Source organism: Temnothorax nylanderi, unplaced genomic scaffold, assembly GCF_030848795.1.
Source record: "Temnothorax nylanderi isolate EJ_2023f unplaced genomic scaffold, tnyl_v1.0 TNYL_tig0048_pilon, whole genome shotgun sequence".
In the NCBI taxonomy this organism is placed as follows: Eukaryota; Metazoa; Arthropoda; class Insecta; order Hymenoptera; family Formicidae; genus Temnothorax; species Temnothorax nylanderi.
The window spans coordinates 259,983-279,649 of record NW_027249110.1 but is presented as its reverse complement, the minus strand read 5'-3'; the positions used below and the strand labels follow the sequence as shown (position 1 = coordinate 279,649).

General features: G+C 40.8%; 1 protein-coding gene across 2 annotated transcripts; it reads right to left on the bottom strand.

Annotated features, from left to right (window-relative positions):
* Window positions 1-261: 261 nt before the first annotated feature.
* On the bottom strand, window positions 262-19,616 carry Pka-r2 (cAMP-dependent protein kinase type II regulatory subunit). 2 transcript variants are annotated; one of them, XM_071705900.1, is made up of 8 exons: window positions 18,643-19,616; window positions 14,145-14,236; window positions 10,701-10,784; window positions 9,918-10,024; window positions 9,380-9,641; window positions 8,968-9,126; window positions 8,746-8,848; window positions 262-7,125 (listed from the first exon to the last, which is right to left on the bottom strand). In XM_071705900.1, the coding sequence occupies exons 1-8, from the start codon at window positions 18,857-18,859 to the stop codon at window positions 6,995-6,997; spliced, it is 1,155 nt and encodes a 384-aa protein (XP_071562001.1). In that variant the 5' UTR covers window positions 18,860-19,616; the 3' UTR covers window positions 262-6,994. The 2 variants fall into 2 exon arrangements, with proteins under 2 accessions (XP_071562001.1, XP_071562002.1); XM_071705901.1 differs by lacking the exon at window positions 18,643-19,616 and adding an exon at window positions 15,548-16,296.
* Between the last annotated feature and the right edge of the window lie 51 nt (window positions 19,617-19,667).

Sequence of the window (19,667 nt, the reverse complement as noted above, 5' to 3'; positions counted from 1 at the left end):
AACTTTTCTACGACATCCTGTACGAGAAGATGATTATAATGATAATTACATCAGCTGTATGCATGGACAAGCTCATTCGATTAATTCCAGTTTCTCGGTATAGCTGTGAATCTCGATACCGATACGTGTTGTTGAACAAATATAGATATGTCGTTAGAAATCTGTTCCCCACTTTTGCATCGAGCAGAAACACTTGGAAAAGATATTTAATTAGAAAATATTCAATAAGAAAAAACTTGGTATGATAATGATTAATAATCATTCAAATTAGAATAATTTTTTAATAAGATTCGAATCTTTAGTTCTAACGAGTATGTTAGATGAAAATATGTCTGAAGATATTGTGATTTGATCCGAATCGTCGAATATAACAATCACAAATAATACACAATACAATTGAATAAGAAACATAATTAGCTGCTAAGTATCGCTGAGGTACAGGCATACAAAGGCGAACTTTCTGATTTTCAGTTATCGATTATTCGATTGCTCTATCTTGGCCCATATAATGTAAGCATAATATTGTTATAAACATTACAAGTCTGTGAGCGCTTGCGGCGAGATTCGTTTTCTTTGTATAAATGAATTTTTGTATTATCGGATCTCGGAAAGAGAAAAAGAGACTGGACGACATGTGATCGCGCGTCTTACAAATTTATATTACAAAGCACAAAATACTCGTTCAATTTACCCTCGTCCTTCAATTATCGATATTACCTCAGTTTACATCTATCTATTGTACGTAGATAAACCTGCTGCTCAGCATACAGAATCTTTAGTAAAATCTATTTACTTCTCGATACATATTAACAAATTATATATAGACATACATCTGCATTGTATCGTACAATAAATCGGATCGTGCGATTGCGCATTCGGTTCTAGATTACTTCGAATCATATCGCTGCCAGATCAACGCATTATAATTATTAGAATGATACCCGATCAGACCAGCTGGAAACGAGTGTCGACATATATACTGATATTTTATATATATATATATATATTCGTATATTTGCATGCATACCTAACGTGTATATGTATATACACTTTAGATATATATGCTATATATCTAACAATTGTGTACAATATACTATAGGTATATGCACATATATATGCACACACATATATATATATATATATATATATATATATATATATATGCGCATATTTCGTTATACAATACTATAACACATTGCGAAACGAAGGGGCGTTAAGTACGTAAGTACTATCTTGTAATTTACAACAGTTTGTTGTAGCTAGAAACGCGTTTCTACGTATGCGCATATGTGTATAAAATCTATTAAATGTACAAGGGAGGAGGGCCGCACTCCAAACAATATTATCAAACATATAGGATACGGACTGGACAATAATAATGGGTCTATATACGCGCGTTTAAAAGAAACTTTGCGAAGTCTTATTAAAATATAAAATAAGCGATATGTATACGGATATACCGATTGTTCTTAAAGAACGGTTACGTATCTAAGTGTGTGTCTCTTTTCTCATTTTGTCGTTTTACAAAGAATTTTGACACACCAGGCGGATACGTCGTCGAACGAATTACAAAATAAAAAATACACTTTGCAGTAAAGCTTTGACGCGGTTCGCTTTAAACGGCACGTTACAACTCATTCGAGAAATTCGCTAAAAGACTTATATTACTAATGGAACACAAGGAGAACCATTCTGATGTTATCCGCTATATGTATATAATACGCTTCAAGCAACGTGTACACAGACACATTTTAAGGCTAATTATATATTCTAAATTTATTCAACATTCACAGTACAATCAGAGAGGTTCCTCTTTATCATGCTTTGGTTCGAAGACATAATGGAAAATGGGACACAACGGGAACACGCAAAGAGAGAGACGTACATACTTCTGGGCCCTCGAACGTCCCAATTTTTGCCCGATTGTTCATATATAACCGCAAATAGGGGAAGTGTACTCTTCTCTTTCATTTTACTCTAATTGCACATTAGCATCCGCGACGCGCTAACTTACATGCTGTCGCTGTCAAAGGAATTTAAAAGCATAATCTCTTTCTTTTTTCGTGGCGAAACATTAATATTATCAGCATCCAAGTATGAAGAGACAAGTACAGTGTGGATTAAGAACGAAGAAAGTGTCGATATTTAAATGCTAATAGAGATTTCTAAAAGAAGAAATAAGTAACGGTAGAAAGTATCAAGATAGTTTTAATAATACAAGCGTTCTTGTATGATGACACCGGACGATTGTCAGCACGCAATCGAGTTTGAGACTCGTATTGCTTTCCTTAATTGCATTAATACGGGGATTTGAGAATTACTTGAAAATTTACTTTTCGCAGATATCTGTTGAGCCATGTACAGGGCTCCAACCTCCAACTTTGTATAAATATATTTTACGGTCACGGTGCACGCGCGTGGAAATAATATTTAAATCACCATGACTCACGGCAGGGGCAGTAAAGTTATTAGTATACGCATGATATTTTGAAATTCTCCATACAATGGGTTTTTACATCGGCGAAGAATACGCTGTATACGGTACGAAGGAATACGAGCAAAAGGAAGAAAAGATAGTCGCAAGCTCAATTGCTCCTTGAAATTGGTCCGATGCAAAGTGCATTGTTACATGCACAATGACACATTGCTAATACATATACATAACAGCTACTGACGCGCTACGTTTGATAAATTAAAACAAAAAAAAAAAAAACATTAGGAATATCGTTGCACAAGGAAAAACACAAGTCAAATGAGAAAACTAAGTATTACTGGCACATTATTAGCCGTTACGGATATTATTACCGCCGTCAATTCATCAACTCTCTGATTCGATACGTGCTATTTGGTCGGAAACACTTCTCTATGTCGCATGTCATTCAGGACTAGAATTGCAATGTAGCTTTAGTGATGGACTGAAACAAGTGCTTTAAATCATTACGACAAAAGTTTTGAAATATTTCGAATATTATCTGAAATAAAAAGTTCTTGAAAAACTAGTGAAAGATCATTTTAAAAGCCTCTTCAAGTTTCATCTTAAAACATTTGCGTTTATTAAAAATTTTTACGATAAATCTACATTAAGAAAATAATTAAAATTATTTTCCATGTAATGTAGTCATGATAATTAACTAATCGCAATAATTCATAGCTTTAATAAATGTATTCGTTCAAATATTGATACATAAAATTAAATTTCTATCGTTCTATCAAATTATCTTTTAAAATTTTAATGATTTTCTAAAACACTAGCAAGTTCTTTAAGATGTTGAAGATTCATTAAAATTAATAATTTCCATATAATATTCAAAATCATTCGAAACTTTAGGCTAGCAGAATTGCTTGAAAACTTGCGAGAGAAAGAGAATCGAACGCCCATCGCTGGATATAGCATGTGGATACATAATACATTGCTGGACATAATGATAAAACACCGTGAAAATTCCTGGGGCACGATTTTATATCAAATAGCATTATATGACAAATAAAAATGTCAATGTTAAATAATGTTTTAATAAATAAAATTTGCAATCAATTTCTAGCTAAAAGGGAAATAACGGAATTTTAAATTGGACTATAAATTACAAGATACATTCTTGGAAAAATATTGTAGATAAAAATAAAATTCAATACTTTTTCTCTGTATTAATAAGAAAGTTATTCTGAATCATTCTTTAAGTAAATCTTTTCTTAGTTATCTCATATAATCCTTGTCAATGTCTTGCCGTTCATATGCAATTTTTAATTCGCTAATGTTATTGACTTATGAAGGCATTTATGAAAATTTACTAAAGTGTCGAATCGTTTTATCCAGCAGCGTAGATCGCGGATGTACGACGAAATCTGTATCTTCGATATTTCATAAATCTTTCTCCCTTTGAAAGCAGAAAGACGAAGATCCAGTGGCACAATAAGGCATACTACTATTACAATATTTATCCGTAGGACATATTTCGGTGTATTGCATTACCTTTAATGACGATAACATGAATTATACAACTATTGGAGAGTGTAAACTATCAATAGTAGCAACATAAATTAACAAATTACTGGCTCGATCGTCACATACACACATGCACAAACACATCCACACTCATAAACCACAACACGCAACACATAAGATAAGTCTCATGATAGATACATACAGCAATGCGAATTGGACAGATTCTAACTTCAATACTTCACACTTAATTTAGCGAATGTAATCTAACACAAGTAAGTACTTATGCGTATCGAGTTTACTCAGTATGCGAATTAGCTCTTTTTATTTTCTTTTCTTTTTTTTTCTTTTATACGTGTAGAGTTTCTCGTGTCTAACAATGATCAAGTCACTTTTGTTAATCCATTAAAATCTCTGTTGCACTTACATATATAAGAGATACGTTGGTTGAATCATTTAAAACAATCCATCCGTTTGATGCCTCGCAAATTCGATAACGATTACAATATTTTTTTACGATTTTCTCTTATGAGAAATTACAAGAAAGGAATGAAATACTCAGTCGAAAATAATATCACAGCCTGGAGATACAGTGGAAGACTAAAGATACTGATATTATGTCACAAACTGCTTTTCAACTGTTAACGTTTTAAAATGCGAATTACTTTTAGATCGTTGAAATATTAATTTAATTTATTCAACTATTTATTTGAAAAATTTCTAGAGATTTGGTTAAGCCACTTATAACCTGTTTATAAGAGAATGAGCTTTGCATGGAAACAAAGTTAAAGGCCACGCAAGGCATCAGTGTCGCACGTGAAGAATAATTGATAATACAACAGTTATTAACAATTCCTATATTATTCTCTCTCTATTTCACTTTCATAGGAGTCTCCCTCTTCTCCCTCACACGATTGTGATATTATTTAAAAAGCCCTGCCGCTTCATCGCGAGTTTCAGTTACGTGGTAAATACACAGTTCACCGTATTAAAAAGTATCTTTTCTTTTTTCGTGACCAATGTAATTGCCAGAAGACAATGTGACAAGAACACGGTCATAAAAAGTGACTAGCATTCGCACCTGTCCATTACTATAATCGAATCGGTTTTCGACTGGACTTTTATCACGATGATAGACGTATATCATCATACACGTAACGTGTCCCGTACTGTAATAAAAATAAGTTGACGGATTCTCGTAATCGATCCTCGAGTTACCATTATTTATCGGCAAGACACACTTGAATTTAACGTTGGCTTAAACGCGCGGTTACCTTTTTACGATAAAATTTACCTTTTTTACCTAATCTTGATATATGCAAGTACAAAGCAATTAAAAAGTGCCCTTTCTTCTCTCATTTCACATTTATGTATGCATGTTTCTATATATGTGTTCTTTTATATTACTTTGTGCATGTACACGCGCAATGCATACATATTCGTTTTGCATCATTATATCCGCGCATTTAAGTCAATTTTAAGGCTCCTTTAGTTCTGGACTTTCTATGCATTTTTGGAGTACTCTATATCCGAAATAGAATGCGTTTGTACGACTCTGGCGTTTATTGATTTCTATTATAATAAGGAACATGTATAAAAAATCTTTTATCTAAATTTATTTTTTGCTTACTAGAAAATAATTGATTTTTTCAAGTAAAAATCTATTAATGTGATATTATATACTAATTTGATTATAAATAATTATGTACATAGCTACGATAACTTCTGTGAATGCATTGTTTTTAACATGAAAGATATATTAATATACATAAAAAAGTAATTCATACATAAGAGTCGAATGTCTATTTATAAATAAAATAAAATTAAAATAACATTATAAATTAAAAAATTATTTTACCACTATGTGCGCGTTACGTGTAATACCTCTTTGTGTATGTATATGTGCATATTTATTCGCAAAGTGCGTATTTATTACTCGCCGCGAATAATACACAAAATCTTGATTGTCTGACCTGATATTTTATCAAGATATTACATTGTTAAATGGATGTATCAAAGAATATTGTACAGTTCTGTCTCATTAAAAATGGCAATGTTACTTTCATTATCTTCGAAAGAATGATATGCATATTAGGTAGGGTAAAGTGCATATTTTGGATCAGCAAATTTGAAATGCCTCTCTAGCCGACTGTATTTATCATATGTGGATTTTTTTCGCTATCGTCTATAGCTATCCCTTATCGCTATAGACAATTAGTGAAAAAAATCCACATATGATAGGTACAGTCGGATAGAGAGGCATTTCAAATTTGCTGATCCGAATTAGGATCTGATCTGAAATATGCACTTTACCCTATTTCGTAGAAACCTTGCAAGAGATTTGTGTTAATATTCAATTACTAATATGGTCATTTCTCTTGTAATATATCTTTTGCCAGAAAGTAACGTTAGAAGAGCATTCAATTTCGAATATTCTATACTCCTACTATGTCTTATAAATGTAGCCACTGATTTGTTTAAAAATGGATAATGCACGAGAGTATACACGAATTTTGTGAGTATATAGATTGAATACATTGAGATAAACTTGATAATGAATCATTCCGGGGATAAGTTAAATAGTATAATGTCCATGTGGGTGTGTACTAGACTTCAAAATATTATATATATATATTCTAATCTTTCACTGGAGCAATAATAAATAAAAGATATTCATTTCGCAAACGATCGAGCGCGAGCGACAGAATGCACTAATACTCTCTTTTTGATCCAATACAGTCTTAGAGAATAGTCATTAATACCGTGTCGTTACGTCATACACGCGCACATAATCGAGCAGCCTATAGCTTTGTTCAATGTGTGCCGTAAGTATAAACTTGGTAACTATTATCGACGAATCTTAATAGGTATACGTCTAAGTGAACAGTCATATGAAACAGTTGTTGATTCCGAGATGATACCCGAAATACGCGGGATGAGATTCAGAAATAGGTGGTACAAGTTCTTTTGTGCTCGTTATACATTACGTGCTGTACGAAAGTGTCGCATCCTTTAGTACAGCAGCATGGCGACGTAGCTTTGTCCAGAAACAGTTCATCGAATGTCAGAGATGTTGGTTTTGCTGCCGAAAATTTTGACTAGTTGTTCCTCGTAATCGTCGATATTACGTTTCATAAGTTCCATACACGGGCCGAGCAAACGCTCGAAAGCTTCAACGTCCAAAACTGTAAGTGTAAGGAATGACCGTTTGAATAAATAAAATATAGTATATTGTGTTACAAGTGCGGAAAGTTGGCTGTTGGTCACGAGCGCGGGTAGGCGCACGAGCCGAAGGCGAGTGCGCCTAGTGCGCTCGTGACTAACAGCCAACTTCCGTACGTGTAACACATACTATTTTGTATTACAAGTGCATGTAGGGATGGGGGTTAAGGGAGTGGAAATGTGCGTATATTAGACGAGTGCGGGTAGTCGCACGAGCCGAAGGCGAGTGCGTTTACCCGCACGAGCAATCGGGAGTTTTTTCCCCCAACGAGGGGGGGCGAAGCCCCCCCGAGTTGGGCGCAGGCGGGGAGGGGGGCGTGGGGGGGGGAGGGGCGGAGCCCCTCCCCCCGCATACTTTAACCGACATTTATTACAGGAGCAAATAGCACGTATCGCGTAGGCTCGTAGCGAGCGCGAGCGCGAGCGCACAGTCACGTTTATCCACTACCTGTCGAAATCGACTTCGTCGGCCAGGTCGGCCTTGTCGTCGTCGTTGTCGTCGTCGTCGCGTCGACGACGGCGGCGGCAGCGGCGATGGCCACGGGCTGACGGGCCTCACGGGTCTGATGCCCTGATGCCCGAGCGAGAAAAACGAATAGCGGCGCGAGTTTGCACGCGGTTGTCCGCGATACGAGACTCGCGCTTCAGACTCGGCACTCGGCGACTCCGCGACTCGGCCGCGCTGACGAAAGAGAACACGAAAGGGAGGACGCGCCCGTACTCGTACCGTTTGGGAAGGTTATGCGTACAAGTATGTACAGTAGAGTGACATATGAGTAGCTGTTAGGTTAGGTGTGTGTTGGGAAGAGGCGAAGTGGCGGTATTGTCGGTAGTTGTTTTCTGTGTGCGCTGCGAGATGGCGTTGATACCCGTTAGGTATGGCTTGAACCCGTGCGCTATGAGTCTTAGGGCCGATATCACAGTCTCCGATTAACGTGATTCTCCGATTAAACTCACTCTTCGTCTCTTTCTAGGGGGACAGTTAGAAAGAGATGGAGAGTGAGTTTAATCGGAGAATCACGTTAATCGGAGACTGTGATATCGGTCCTTAGGGCCGATATCACAGTCTCCGATTAACGTGATTCTCTGATTAAACTCACTCTCCATCTCTTTCTAACTGTCCCCCTAGAAAGAGACGAAAAGACAGTTAGAAAGAGATGCAGAGTGAGTTTAATCGGAGGATCACGTTAATCGGAGACTGTGATATCGGCCCTTAGCGCACGGTTTTCCCGTTGACTATGACTTTGGATATGACGTGTGGAATATTTTGTAGGTAGATGTTGGCAAATCGTTACTTTCCGCACAGAAAACACACACGGAAAGTGCTACTTTCCATGCACGTGTAATACAAATTACTTTAGACATACAGAATTGTCATTTTTCTGAATCCATTAAAATGTGACATCCTGTATACAAAAAATTTCAAAATAGATTTAAATGCGCAGAGAAAGATATCACAACTATCTTCTGTCATTTAACAAGCCCGATTACCGCGGTGAATATCGATATCCGCAATTACTCGGCGCAATGTTATTGATTACCTATCAATTTAGGAATCGTAGGCAGTAATGAAATATACTTACATGCCAGTTTGATGTTCCCCACAGCGTAGGCCGAAGCGGCGCGTGGTTTATGCGTCACGAGTGCCAGCTCGCCTAAATAACCGCCAGCCGGAACACGATTAATCTGCAGGATATTAAAGGTGGCCGAGTTAAGTAAGGAGAGAATTTTCTTGGCCCTCGTCGCCAGCGTAATCGGATCGTTTCCCGGGGAATCGGATTAATGTATAATATAAATAAATGCACCTCAATTTCACGGCCGTGCTCGCCGAGTCTAGTGATCCTGACGATGCCATCCTCGACGAAGTACATTCCATCTGCGGTGTCGCCCTGCCTGATTATCTGTTCGCCATCGGAATACTGTTTCGGTACAAGAGCATCCGCTAAATTCATCCGCTCGTAAGCCTGGAAGATTTTTCAATTTAATATATTTTACAATTTAAATCTTGTAAGAGCTGATATTTTAAAGAATATTTTTCTCTTTGTACTTGAATATATATTTTTAATTAAAGAAAAAGAATAGCTTTAATAAACAAGATACGGAGTAATTATATTTAATCTTAAAATACAAACTCAAGAGCTATTTAAAATTTTAAAACACAAATATATTCTATAAATCTCGGAAAAATAATTATATAAATAGCTACATAATATTTACCTCCAGAGACTTCAACATCGGCACTCTATTAATAAGGTTCTCATACATTTTACGTTTCTTGTACGCGGATTTAAGGAGAATACGTCGGAAGGTTTGCCTGTCCATGGCCCAGAGTGTGCCAGACGTGATAGCTTTGACAGTGGCTGCTCTGGGCATATTGTACAGAAGGGCCAATTCTCCGAAAGCACCGCGATTATCGTAAGTGTGAATATGATTATCTGTTGTTGTGGTGGGATCTTTGACGTATACTTCGAATTTTCCTCTGAAACACGAAATGCGACAGAGGCTATTGAAAATAAATAGAAGATAGAAAATTGTAAGGTAATTATACATTCCTGTTCTTATCTGAATGATTTCCAATTCCGACAAAATGATCAATCGAATAATTAGATTACTAAACATTATTGTTCGAATATTTTCAGCTCTGAGTAAAAGCACTGATCGACTGTGTGCATCCCCTCTTGGTTCACTGGAGCTTCCCGCTGAAGGGAGAAGCCTATCGATACGTTAACTGTAATATATAAAGAAAAAGTATTACCTCTCGATCACATAAAAGTTGTCGCCGTCATCCCCCTGACGGATAATAAATTCTCCCGGTTGAACGGTTTTTTCGAACATTGCGTCCAATACGTCCGCCATTTGTTCCTGCAAAAATAATTTTATTATACACGTATAAATACGTTTTAGCACGATATTATCGTCCGAGATTTTAAATATCGGCTTTAAACTTGTAGTACGCAGGCAGGCGGGAGTCACGTTAATATCGCGGTGATAATCGATGTATGTACGTGCTACTACATACATAAATATGTTTATATACGTATACGAAGGCGTTTCATCATTACATATTTCCTTTTAATATAATTGATTCTTGACTAACGCGAAATCGATTTTTGCCCAGCGAGAATTTTTAGACTAACTTTCTGACTTTAGATTCTGTTTTCGTCGGTTCTCAATTTGCGATGTTACATAATTCAATATATGTAATTGTGCTGTGCATCAAATAAAGATTAAAAATTTGAATAAATTAAAATGGAATATATATTAAAAAATAAAGTATTTTTTATAATGCTCAATATTATCTAATAGTCAAATAATGGCCAGTAATTTATACTTGAATACACCAACCAATCAGTAATGAGAGAAACAATTATACGTCAATTATGCAAATCGTCTTGTTGACAAAACCGATTGCTCCTAATAAGAGATTATTCGTGGATTTCTTGGTATTTCGCCCAACTGGCGCGGGTATATACCAAGTCGCTGTTACACCTATGCCTATTTGCGATCACGGCTGATGAACACACTATGTTTAACTTACTTCGTCTAGAGCACGAAACAGGAGTATGTTTTTGACGCTCTCGCTGAGCCTTTGTCGCTGCTCGTCGCTCTTTGGATGGACCATCTGAAATCAATGAGCTGTATGAAGACAAAATGAAGCTTAGATAAAATGCAGCTTAGACGATATTCTAAATCTAGCACTGTTAAAGTGCTAGTATAATGAATGATATAATGAGACATCACCTCTTCGAGGCGTTGTCACCGCGAGAAAGTTTTCTCCCTTGACGAATAATTAGAAAGAGATTTAACGCAGTTCGAATCTGAATAAGCGAAAATTGTGCCAAACGTACAATGTTTCATTCATTCTTTATTTATTAAACAGCATTAAAACATCGTTTATTCATAAATAATAATTATCTTTAAATATATATTAAACATTTAAAGTTATTTATTTGTTGACTGTCATTTACTATATCGACTATTTACAATGTTCAATCTTTATTACTTGTTCCTACTGGGTTATTATTGAATTTTTGACTTCTGTAAACTGTGCAATGAAGTCTTTTGTGAGAGTGCAATCCTCTTTAAATGTTACGACGAGCAAATTCGATAGTTTGACTATACAACTTGAGATATTGCCCTTTATGCTAGACTGGATACGGTGAACTTTGACATCTCCCACAATTATTTCTGTGATAAAGCGCATCGTTTGTTAGATTTTAAGGATTATCAAGTTATATTACAATTTTATAAAATTCGGATTTTTGGCGAAATTATTAATAACTGAAACGCCACGAGGTTGTATAAAAATTATGTAACGAAGCCTTTGATATGTATTTTTCTTTACGATAAAATACAAGATGTTTAATATTTATGTAGAATCTTTAATGTCTAAAAGCATCTGGAACGAGGCGTATAATCACTGTAATCGCTATAAATTTTCCGTGCATAAGAAAACAGAGTAATCTTCGAGTTAAAAAGTTTCATTCTTCAGAAAAGCCCTCGCTGAAGCTGCGGTTAATATCACGTTACATTATTCGTTTACACCTTAATCCTTCTGGCCCGTAAAAGCTCGCGCCTCCGGTATTAAAAATTATTCGTCTTTAAAACTTGGTCCGCACGTTGGATAGCGACTTGCGCCGTTATTGTGGCCAGCCGTACTTCCTCGCTTGCGGCAAGTGCACACGCGGTAATCGGTCTCTCCACAAGCGAAGCGAGCGGCGGGTTCTTTTGTTTCGTTATCGTCGCCAATTGTTGCACACAGAAACGATCAATTTCGCAGGGAACCGTTACTCCTCGTTCCCATTACCGATGTGTCCCATCTGCCGCGCCATTGTGCGGCCGGGGCGCGTGTATCGTATACGATTAGAACTTCGTCGAGGGTCAACCGTTTGCCACCAGCAAAACTGTTATTTCGCCGCGTATTCGGCGCATATTCTTTCCATCACCGAGCACGAACGGTGTCCCGTTTCTCGCGCGTATTACATTTTAACGACGGAACTTTCAGTGCCGATATTTGAAATTGATTTTTCTATCTCTCCAACTCTTCAGGGTTTCTTGTATCTCTTTTTAATTCTCCCCAAGTCTGAAGTTAAAATTTTAATTATAATAATTATAATTATAATAATTTTAATTATTATTAACCGAAGAAATTAGTTGAGACTTTTTTTTATCTATTCAGTGTCCTGAATTGATTTGATTCGCGAAAAGCCCTTTTCTTTTAAGCACCTCGACATCTCTTCGCCGAGGAAAAATCGACTACAAATTGGCCGAGAAATTCACCGTTAAAGAAGAAGAAGAACGCGCAGACCTGATGCACCCTTTTATCGTAAAACGCTTAAGAAGGTCCGCACGTCGAAGTAGTCTTGTCTTGGCCTTTCTAAAAATCGCGAGTGTCCCAGTTTTCTCTGCTATTGTCCTAGCCGTAGCACGCGGAGAGAAAATATGATCGGTCGGTCGGCCTGGCCTATAGGGGGCAGAGAGAGAGATAGCCGATTTTCCTCTTCGTGTAACCGGCCACCACGGGGTGACGATAATCGGATTCACCAGGGTCTTTGTGAAAATGCTCTCTCTTTCTCGTCGAACCCGACCCCGTCGCCGGCGACCCTTCGCAAAACCCCCTTACTACCCCACAGATACATATGTACACACACATACACCGCGCACGTTCCTTTCTCCCTCATTCACGTGCGCGTATGTACGATACGTACACACGACGATGATGCATACATACATGTAAATCATGTCCGTGCCAGGTTATCGAACACGAGGCCTGACGTCACAAAGGTACATCGCCGACCTCGCATCGCCGAGCAAAGTAACTCTTCGTCCGCGTTTCGTCACTCGCGCGGCAGCAGGTCGCGGGAGAAAGAGAAAGAGAAAGAGAGCGAGAGAGGGAGAGAGAGAGAGAGAGAGAGAGAGAGAGGGAGAGACTGCGCGCCAGCTATGCTTTAATAGACTGTGATATATACATTATGTACCTCGTGTGTGTGTATATACACACATATACATGCGCGGCGTATAACGACATTTCGTAACGAGAGAGAGACTCTATTTTCTGTCATCACGAAAAAAAAAGACCTAAACTGCTCCTGTATCGAAGACGGAGCCGTTCGTCACCGTCGCTCGAATCCTCGTCGAAGCGAAAAATACCGACGATAACGAATATACGTGCGAATGTACTATAGTGCGAAATGTTATATAAACCTGTTCTTTACGTGCGCGATTACTTCGCGCCACGTCTTCGGGGGCCGACCGATTTTAGAATCGCTCGTAGCTCTACGGAAATAATTAACGAAACACGTAAGAGCGCGTAATGGTCTTCGATTAGCATCGCGCCAAAAGTGAACGATCGATTCCGATATTTTTATCTTCGAGGAAATTTTGACCTAATCGTTGGTTGTTCTCGTGTCGAAATTTCGTCACTTTTATATTCACGCGTACAGAATTTATCACGTCTCGATGCGACGCGCTTCGGCATTTTTTGCGGTCTCGGCGATTATTTACGCAGCTACAATCGACGTATCGGTTTTCGCCAATTCGGACGTGACGAGCGTAAAAAACGCACGCTTCCGAAGGCTTCGACGCTGGAAAAAAATATCCATTGCGACATCTGATGACAGAAGGTCTAAAAGCGACGGCGAGATGCGAGATGCGACGCGACGTGTCGAGACCAGAAACGGCGTTTTGTGACGGACAAATCTGCCGTTGTTCGAGCAGCCATTAAGTCAATGGAGCATCATTACGCGAACGATCATTAGCGTGATTGCATCGATAGAATTTATCGTAGCATCGGCATGTAATTTATTCAATCAGCTTGACTCTTTTTTTCTCAGTCGTCCAGGCCGTTTTTCTCTTCTTTTTGGAAAGATACAGACGCGAGACCTCGGCAAACGATGGCGTCATTCGCGCGGTCTCGTTATCGGGAACGTGCGTGACAGTTTGTAGCGTTTGTAGAACAGTAACAATAACAGAGATGATATACCTTGAAGCCGTCATCCTCCTCGTCATCCTCGGGATTGTAAGTCTCCGCGAAAACGCTCTTCCTTCTGGAAGCAAACCGACCGACTGGTGGCTCTGAAATACGAAAGAGACGTTTCGCGCGCGATTAAATAGACACAATTACGATTAAACTAAGAAAATATAATAAAAGATAAAAATCAATTAAACTGGTTAAATGTCGATTATATTTGATAAAATATAAAACGAGATATAATTGAAGTGGGCGAAGAATGGCGCAGCTTACTCTGATTCTTATTAATGAGAAGAAGCAGCAAGAGGAAAAGTTGATAGTACCGTTCAACGCGAATAATTTTTAATTTGGTTGACTGCGATTTGCATCTAGAAATGCACAACTGTCGTGAACGATAATAAAACCAAGGCCCGTGTTTTATTGGTAAACGACAATTGTGTATGCGTGTTTACCACGTCAAGTTGGACATTTACGTAATTGGATGATTGTTTTCGAGAAACGAGTCTTCGACGTGGATTGCAAAAGCAGTCGCGTAAAAGAATGGCCTATCGTTCAATTATGCAAATGCAAAAATCTACTTGGCTCGTTCAGTCGTTAACTACAGCGAAATCCGGTCTCCAGGCAACGAAGGAAGAAGGAATAGACGGCGATTTTCGGAGTTACGACATTAGCATTTTGAATGGTGTGGCAGAGAAGTAAAGTATCCCTTAACTTAAAGTTTACGCGACAGAAGCTCGCGAAAGTTTCATCTTCGATCTCTTCGCAATTTCTGGTGGAAATCTCGTCGAAACTTTTTTTTCTGTAATGACATACTGTCGACATCTTTCTCAAGTGTTGACCTTTCGTCTTGAAACACTCCGCATACGTCGAGTGCGGATATATTGAGCGCGATACCATGCTATCTTTCTTATTCAAGAGACACGAATTTCCTTATAAGGTAAAAATTGTATTTTGCCGTTTTCCTTCCCGATTACGACGTATTTTCCCGTTGTTGCGTGCAACACACGATTCTTTGTAATTACTGGTAACAGGATAATAATTTTACAAAAAAGATAAGGATAAATCTCTTTACTTTCAGGAAAATTGATCTTGAAAATTGAAAAATTAATAATAGTTCTTCTCTTAAAAATTCTTTTGACAATTAACGATCTCTTTTTCTTTCGCGGCTTTAAGTGAACATATCTCTTGAAAAACGGTGAAAAACGGTGCAACTTTATGCGACGTGTTAAAAGACTCATCTTTTCCAAACGAATATAAGTTTGCACATCTCTATATTATATCCTCCAGAAGCAATAACATTTTCAGTGTCGTAACAGTTCTTTTTATCATTTATACGATTATCCCAAAGTTCGCCTCATATTTAATCATTTAGTTCGGACAACGGAGGGTCTGCGGGGGGTTTCGTTCTTTCGCACCTTTGTCATCCACTGGCTCGATGACGGAGATGAGCGACATTTGGCCCGCGGGAGAAAAGGAAGAGACGTGCACAAGAGAGACACGTTCGTCCTTCTTGGCAGCACGTTCACGCACACTTGACACGAGACAAGTATATCGTAAACGATATCCTGTACCTGCTCACAAGTAGATTCACAGACACGAATTTATCACGATACTACGTGAGGGGAAAGAAATTCCGACGTGGTACGAAATGAACGTGGCGCGCGGTAAATAACTCCGAAACGTAACATCCGCGTGCGAAATAACGCGATCATAAATATCCTTGACGTTTCTCTTCCCCTCTACGTGTCAGGTCCTACGAGCGTTTTACCTAACGGTCGCGAGTAAGCTGAAGAATCGAACGAATCGAGGTGATGGTGTCTTCGAAGAGACTTTCAACCACGGACTTTGACTTGGGAAAAGAGTGCGCGCCGCGGATTACACCTACGAGATCCGCGCCGGTCCTCGCTGCCTCGCTCGTGTCTTCGCGAGAATAAGGACGAGGCGAGGAGCGTGGCTGAAGAGAAATCGCGACCGGGATCGGGACGTGCGATCGTGCCGCACGGAACGGGAACGACGCCGACGCCGACGCCGACGGGACGAGATCGCGCCGCGGTCGCTGTGCCGGCTAAGCGCTTGGACGAGGAACTGTCGAAAGCACCGCGCATCCGAGAATCTCGCCTCGCGACAGCGACAGCGCCTGACCGGACCGGACTGGACCGCGTTGGCGCGACTGGGCGAGCGAGAGCGATCGGGTTCGATTTCCCAAATCGCGCGCAGGTCTCGAAAAGTAACAAAGCCGAGTTAGCCGAGTCGAGCTGACGCGGCGTTCGTTCGGACTTTCGGCGAAACTTGGAACTTGAAACGACGGAGGACGGAGCGTTCCGCTTCGCGCGCGTTTTCTCCTACCAGATTCTCCGCGCCGCGTACGCGGACGCGCATCTTCGACAAGGCCGAAGCGCGGCACCCTCTCCCCTCGCCCCAGGCGATGACAGGGGTCCAAAGTCCGGGCTTTCATCCCGGGGTGGAGGTGGAGGGAAAGGGTGGCGGACAGCGCGGAAAACCACGTGAGAGAATTTCCGGAGGGATCCCGATCGATTGCCGCGAGGCCGACCGAGACGGGGAAACGGACGGCGTTTGGCGAATGATGAAAGACGCGAAAGTTTAGAATGAGTCCGGAATAATTTATTAGTTTCCTGCGGATCCTGTAGTAACATCCCGACGTAATACCAGGTATCACGACGAACCGTAAGGCTCGCGATGAGGCAACTCGCGAAGGAGTCTGTATGCGGCAATAAGAAAGACAATTGGAAAAAGTAGAAAAAGGAAAAAGATACATGTTGATGAAGAAGAAGAGGTATTAGCTCGAACGTCTATTTTCGTTTCCCCGAGGCGGAGTTCGTCGAAAGACGCCGAGACGCAATAGTCGGGGGATAAAATTTGATAATCCGTGCAATTTTAGAAAAAAAAAATATAGGTATTTCGTGTGACTAAAGCAGGGATCAGGGATACTTTCTTTTCGCGTTCGACAGCGAGGGGGATCCAATAATACCCTAAAAATATTTATCTCTCCATGGCGAGTCTCTGCCACAAGAGATTTAAGAGATTTCCTTCTTGATCAGACAAGAAAGAATCGAAAATTGAGTTAACCTGGGAAAAAGGAGGTAGGAAGAGCGGTATTGTTTTTCGTAAAAGAACGGATATCGGTTATCGCAGAAGGAAAGGAAAGAAAGAGGAGAAGGAAGGACGTCTTAAGTTTCATCGAATTCGACGCCGACTTAAAATTGCGTTCGAACAGAAGCGTATTGATGTCGCGCCGTGCATTTCTCAGTGGAACACCCCAACGTTTGTTCAGACATCTATACATTTCGCATTACGTGCGCGATTTGTTTGGTAACTGCCCATATTGCATCATTTGCGACGCGGACGTTACGATTCCGATCCGAGGCAAGGGAGAATCGCTTTAACTAACGGCGGAATTAATATTGGTAGAAAAATCCAGACAAATCGACCGATTCGATCGACCCCCGTTCACCGGGTGATTATCTGGTATTGTTAAATTTATCAATGAAGAAAAGAGAGAGAGGGAGAGGGAGAGGGAGAGAATACGGCGTAGAGCGCAATAAGCGACGGATCGTTCGGTGTTATTAAATTATTATTCGTCGCTGCCCATCGCGCCATTAGTAAATTACTGACATTACGGTATATAGATACGGTATTATACCCCGGAATCACGATCTTTCCTCTCTCGACTCTCCGCCTACTCCTCCGCCCCCGATCCACCTGCGGAAGGAAAGTGAGAATCGAAACTACAGCGACGAGTCAATTGTGACGTTGATAGAATCGACCCTACACGCTTAACTTGCAACTTACAACCGATATCGATTCGAGCGGCTCTCGACCAGCTCTAGCTTGACTCTACTAACGTCGTGATTGACACTAATCACGATGAGTTAACCGAGCTATCGGTCACTCTCTATGCCTACGCAAACAATGTGATTCTTTCCGATAATTTGGATAGAGAGATATAGAGAATAATCTGTCGTTATATTTCTCACGTAATTTCTCCGAGATGATGGTCAATTCTTGTTATCGGACAAATTTCTTTTAGTCCCGCTGATTATCTTCTCTTAATTTATTAACTTAATTAAGAAAAGCTAATGGGATGCTGTTGTTAGCGAAATAAAGAGATTTTGAGGAATCAACTTGGTCGACATTGCTTCTTATTTCTTTCTTTGTAAATCGCAGTACCGACGGTAATATATAAGACATCCCTTTCACTTTAGACCTTTTGATAGATTGTCAGAATCAATTTTTCCTCGTACAGAGAATTAAAGATGAAAGGTCTTCCGCTTAAAAAATATAATAAGGTCATCATTCGGAGAATTCGTTTTGATCACAAAGCTGCATTTAAAATGGACCTTAATCATGGATTTATCCATCTCGTTTTTAGACCTTTCGATTGGGTTAGCTGTAGATAAGCATCATTGACAGAATTGCGCCCCTGAAATGTCGCGAGACAGAGATAGGAAGAGGGAAAGGGAGAGAAAGATCTCGCTCTCCCGAGACTCACCCTCGTCGACAGACTCGTCCGGCGTGGACGAGCAGGTCTGGCCATCCGTCTGGATCAGCTGCGTACGCCGTGCGTCGCGTAGCCGCGTGAAGAAGTCCACGGCGTAGTCGATGATGTCGCCGGGCTGTTCCAGCAGGTAGCTGATGGTGAACTCCAGCAGGACGTCCCGCAGATCGTCCGGTACCGTAATCTTGCCGGCGTTACGTTGGCAGCTCATCTTCCCGTGCCCCCAAAGACGATCGCCAGTCGCAGCTGTCGCGAGAAATGTCCTCTCTCTCTCTCTCTCTCTCTCTCTCTCTCTCTCTCTCTCTCTCTCTCTCTCTCTCTCTCTCTCTCTCTCTCTCTATGTCTCTCTTTTTTCCTTTATTCAGCTTCCGAATTTCGGAAAGCTCGACGGAGGCCTCCGAGCTTCCGCACCTCACGCCACACAGCCGAGTTGTCACGCGCTACGGCTACGTCACGGGTTCTCGCGGAGTCTCGAAGCGAGCGGCGATCGGGTGACAGGACTGATGGCAGATTAGGCTCGAGCCTCGAGCCGGAGCTGGAGCCGGAGCTGTGCTTTAAAACCAGGGCCGAGGTCGAGGCCAGGAGAAGAACGAGGAACGAGGAACGCTCTCGACGCTAGGTACCGCCGCCCACCTTCGGCGCGCTGCCGCTTCACCGCCGCCGCCGTCGCCGTCGCCGCCACTCGCCGATGACCCGCTCTGGCTCTCCCGTCGTCGTCGCGTCGCGTCGCGCCGCGCCACCGGCCGTTCGTGCACCGGCAAACCGTCGTCGCCGCCGCCACCGCCGCCGCTGGCAAGCTCCGCTCGCTTCCCGGTGCGCCGCGCTGACTATCGACGACGGGGGGCTAGCTGCCTACCGTGACGACGCTGCGCACAGTCGCGCCGAACATACGACGGGAGCCCTGAGGACACGGAGAATGAACCGATCGCGGCCGCTAAGATGGCGACTGATAGCGCCCGCACCCGCGCCTCATCGCGCCTCGCGCCGCGGATCGCGCGACGGGATGTCCGGGTACTCAC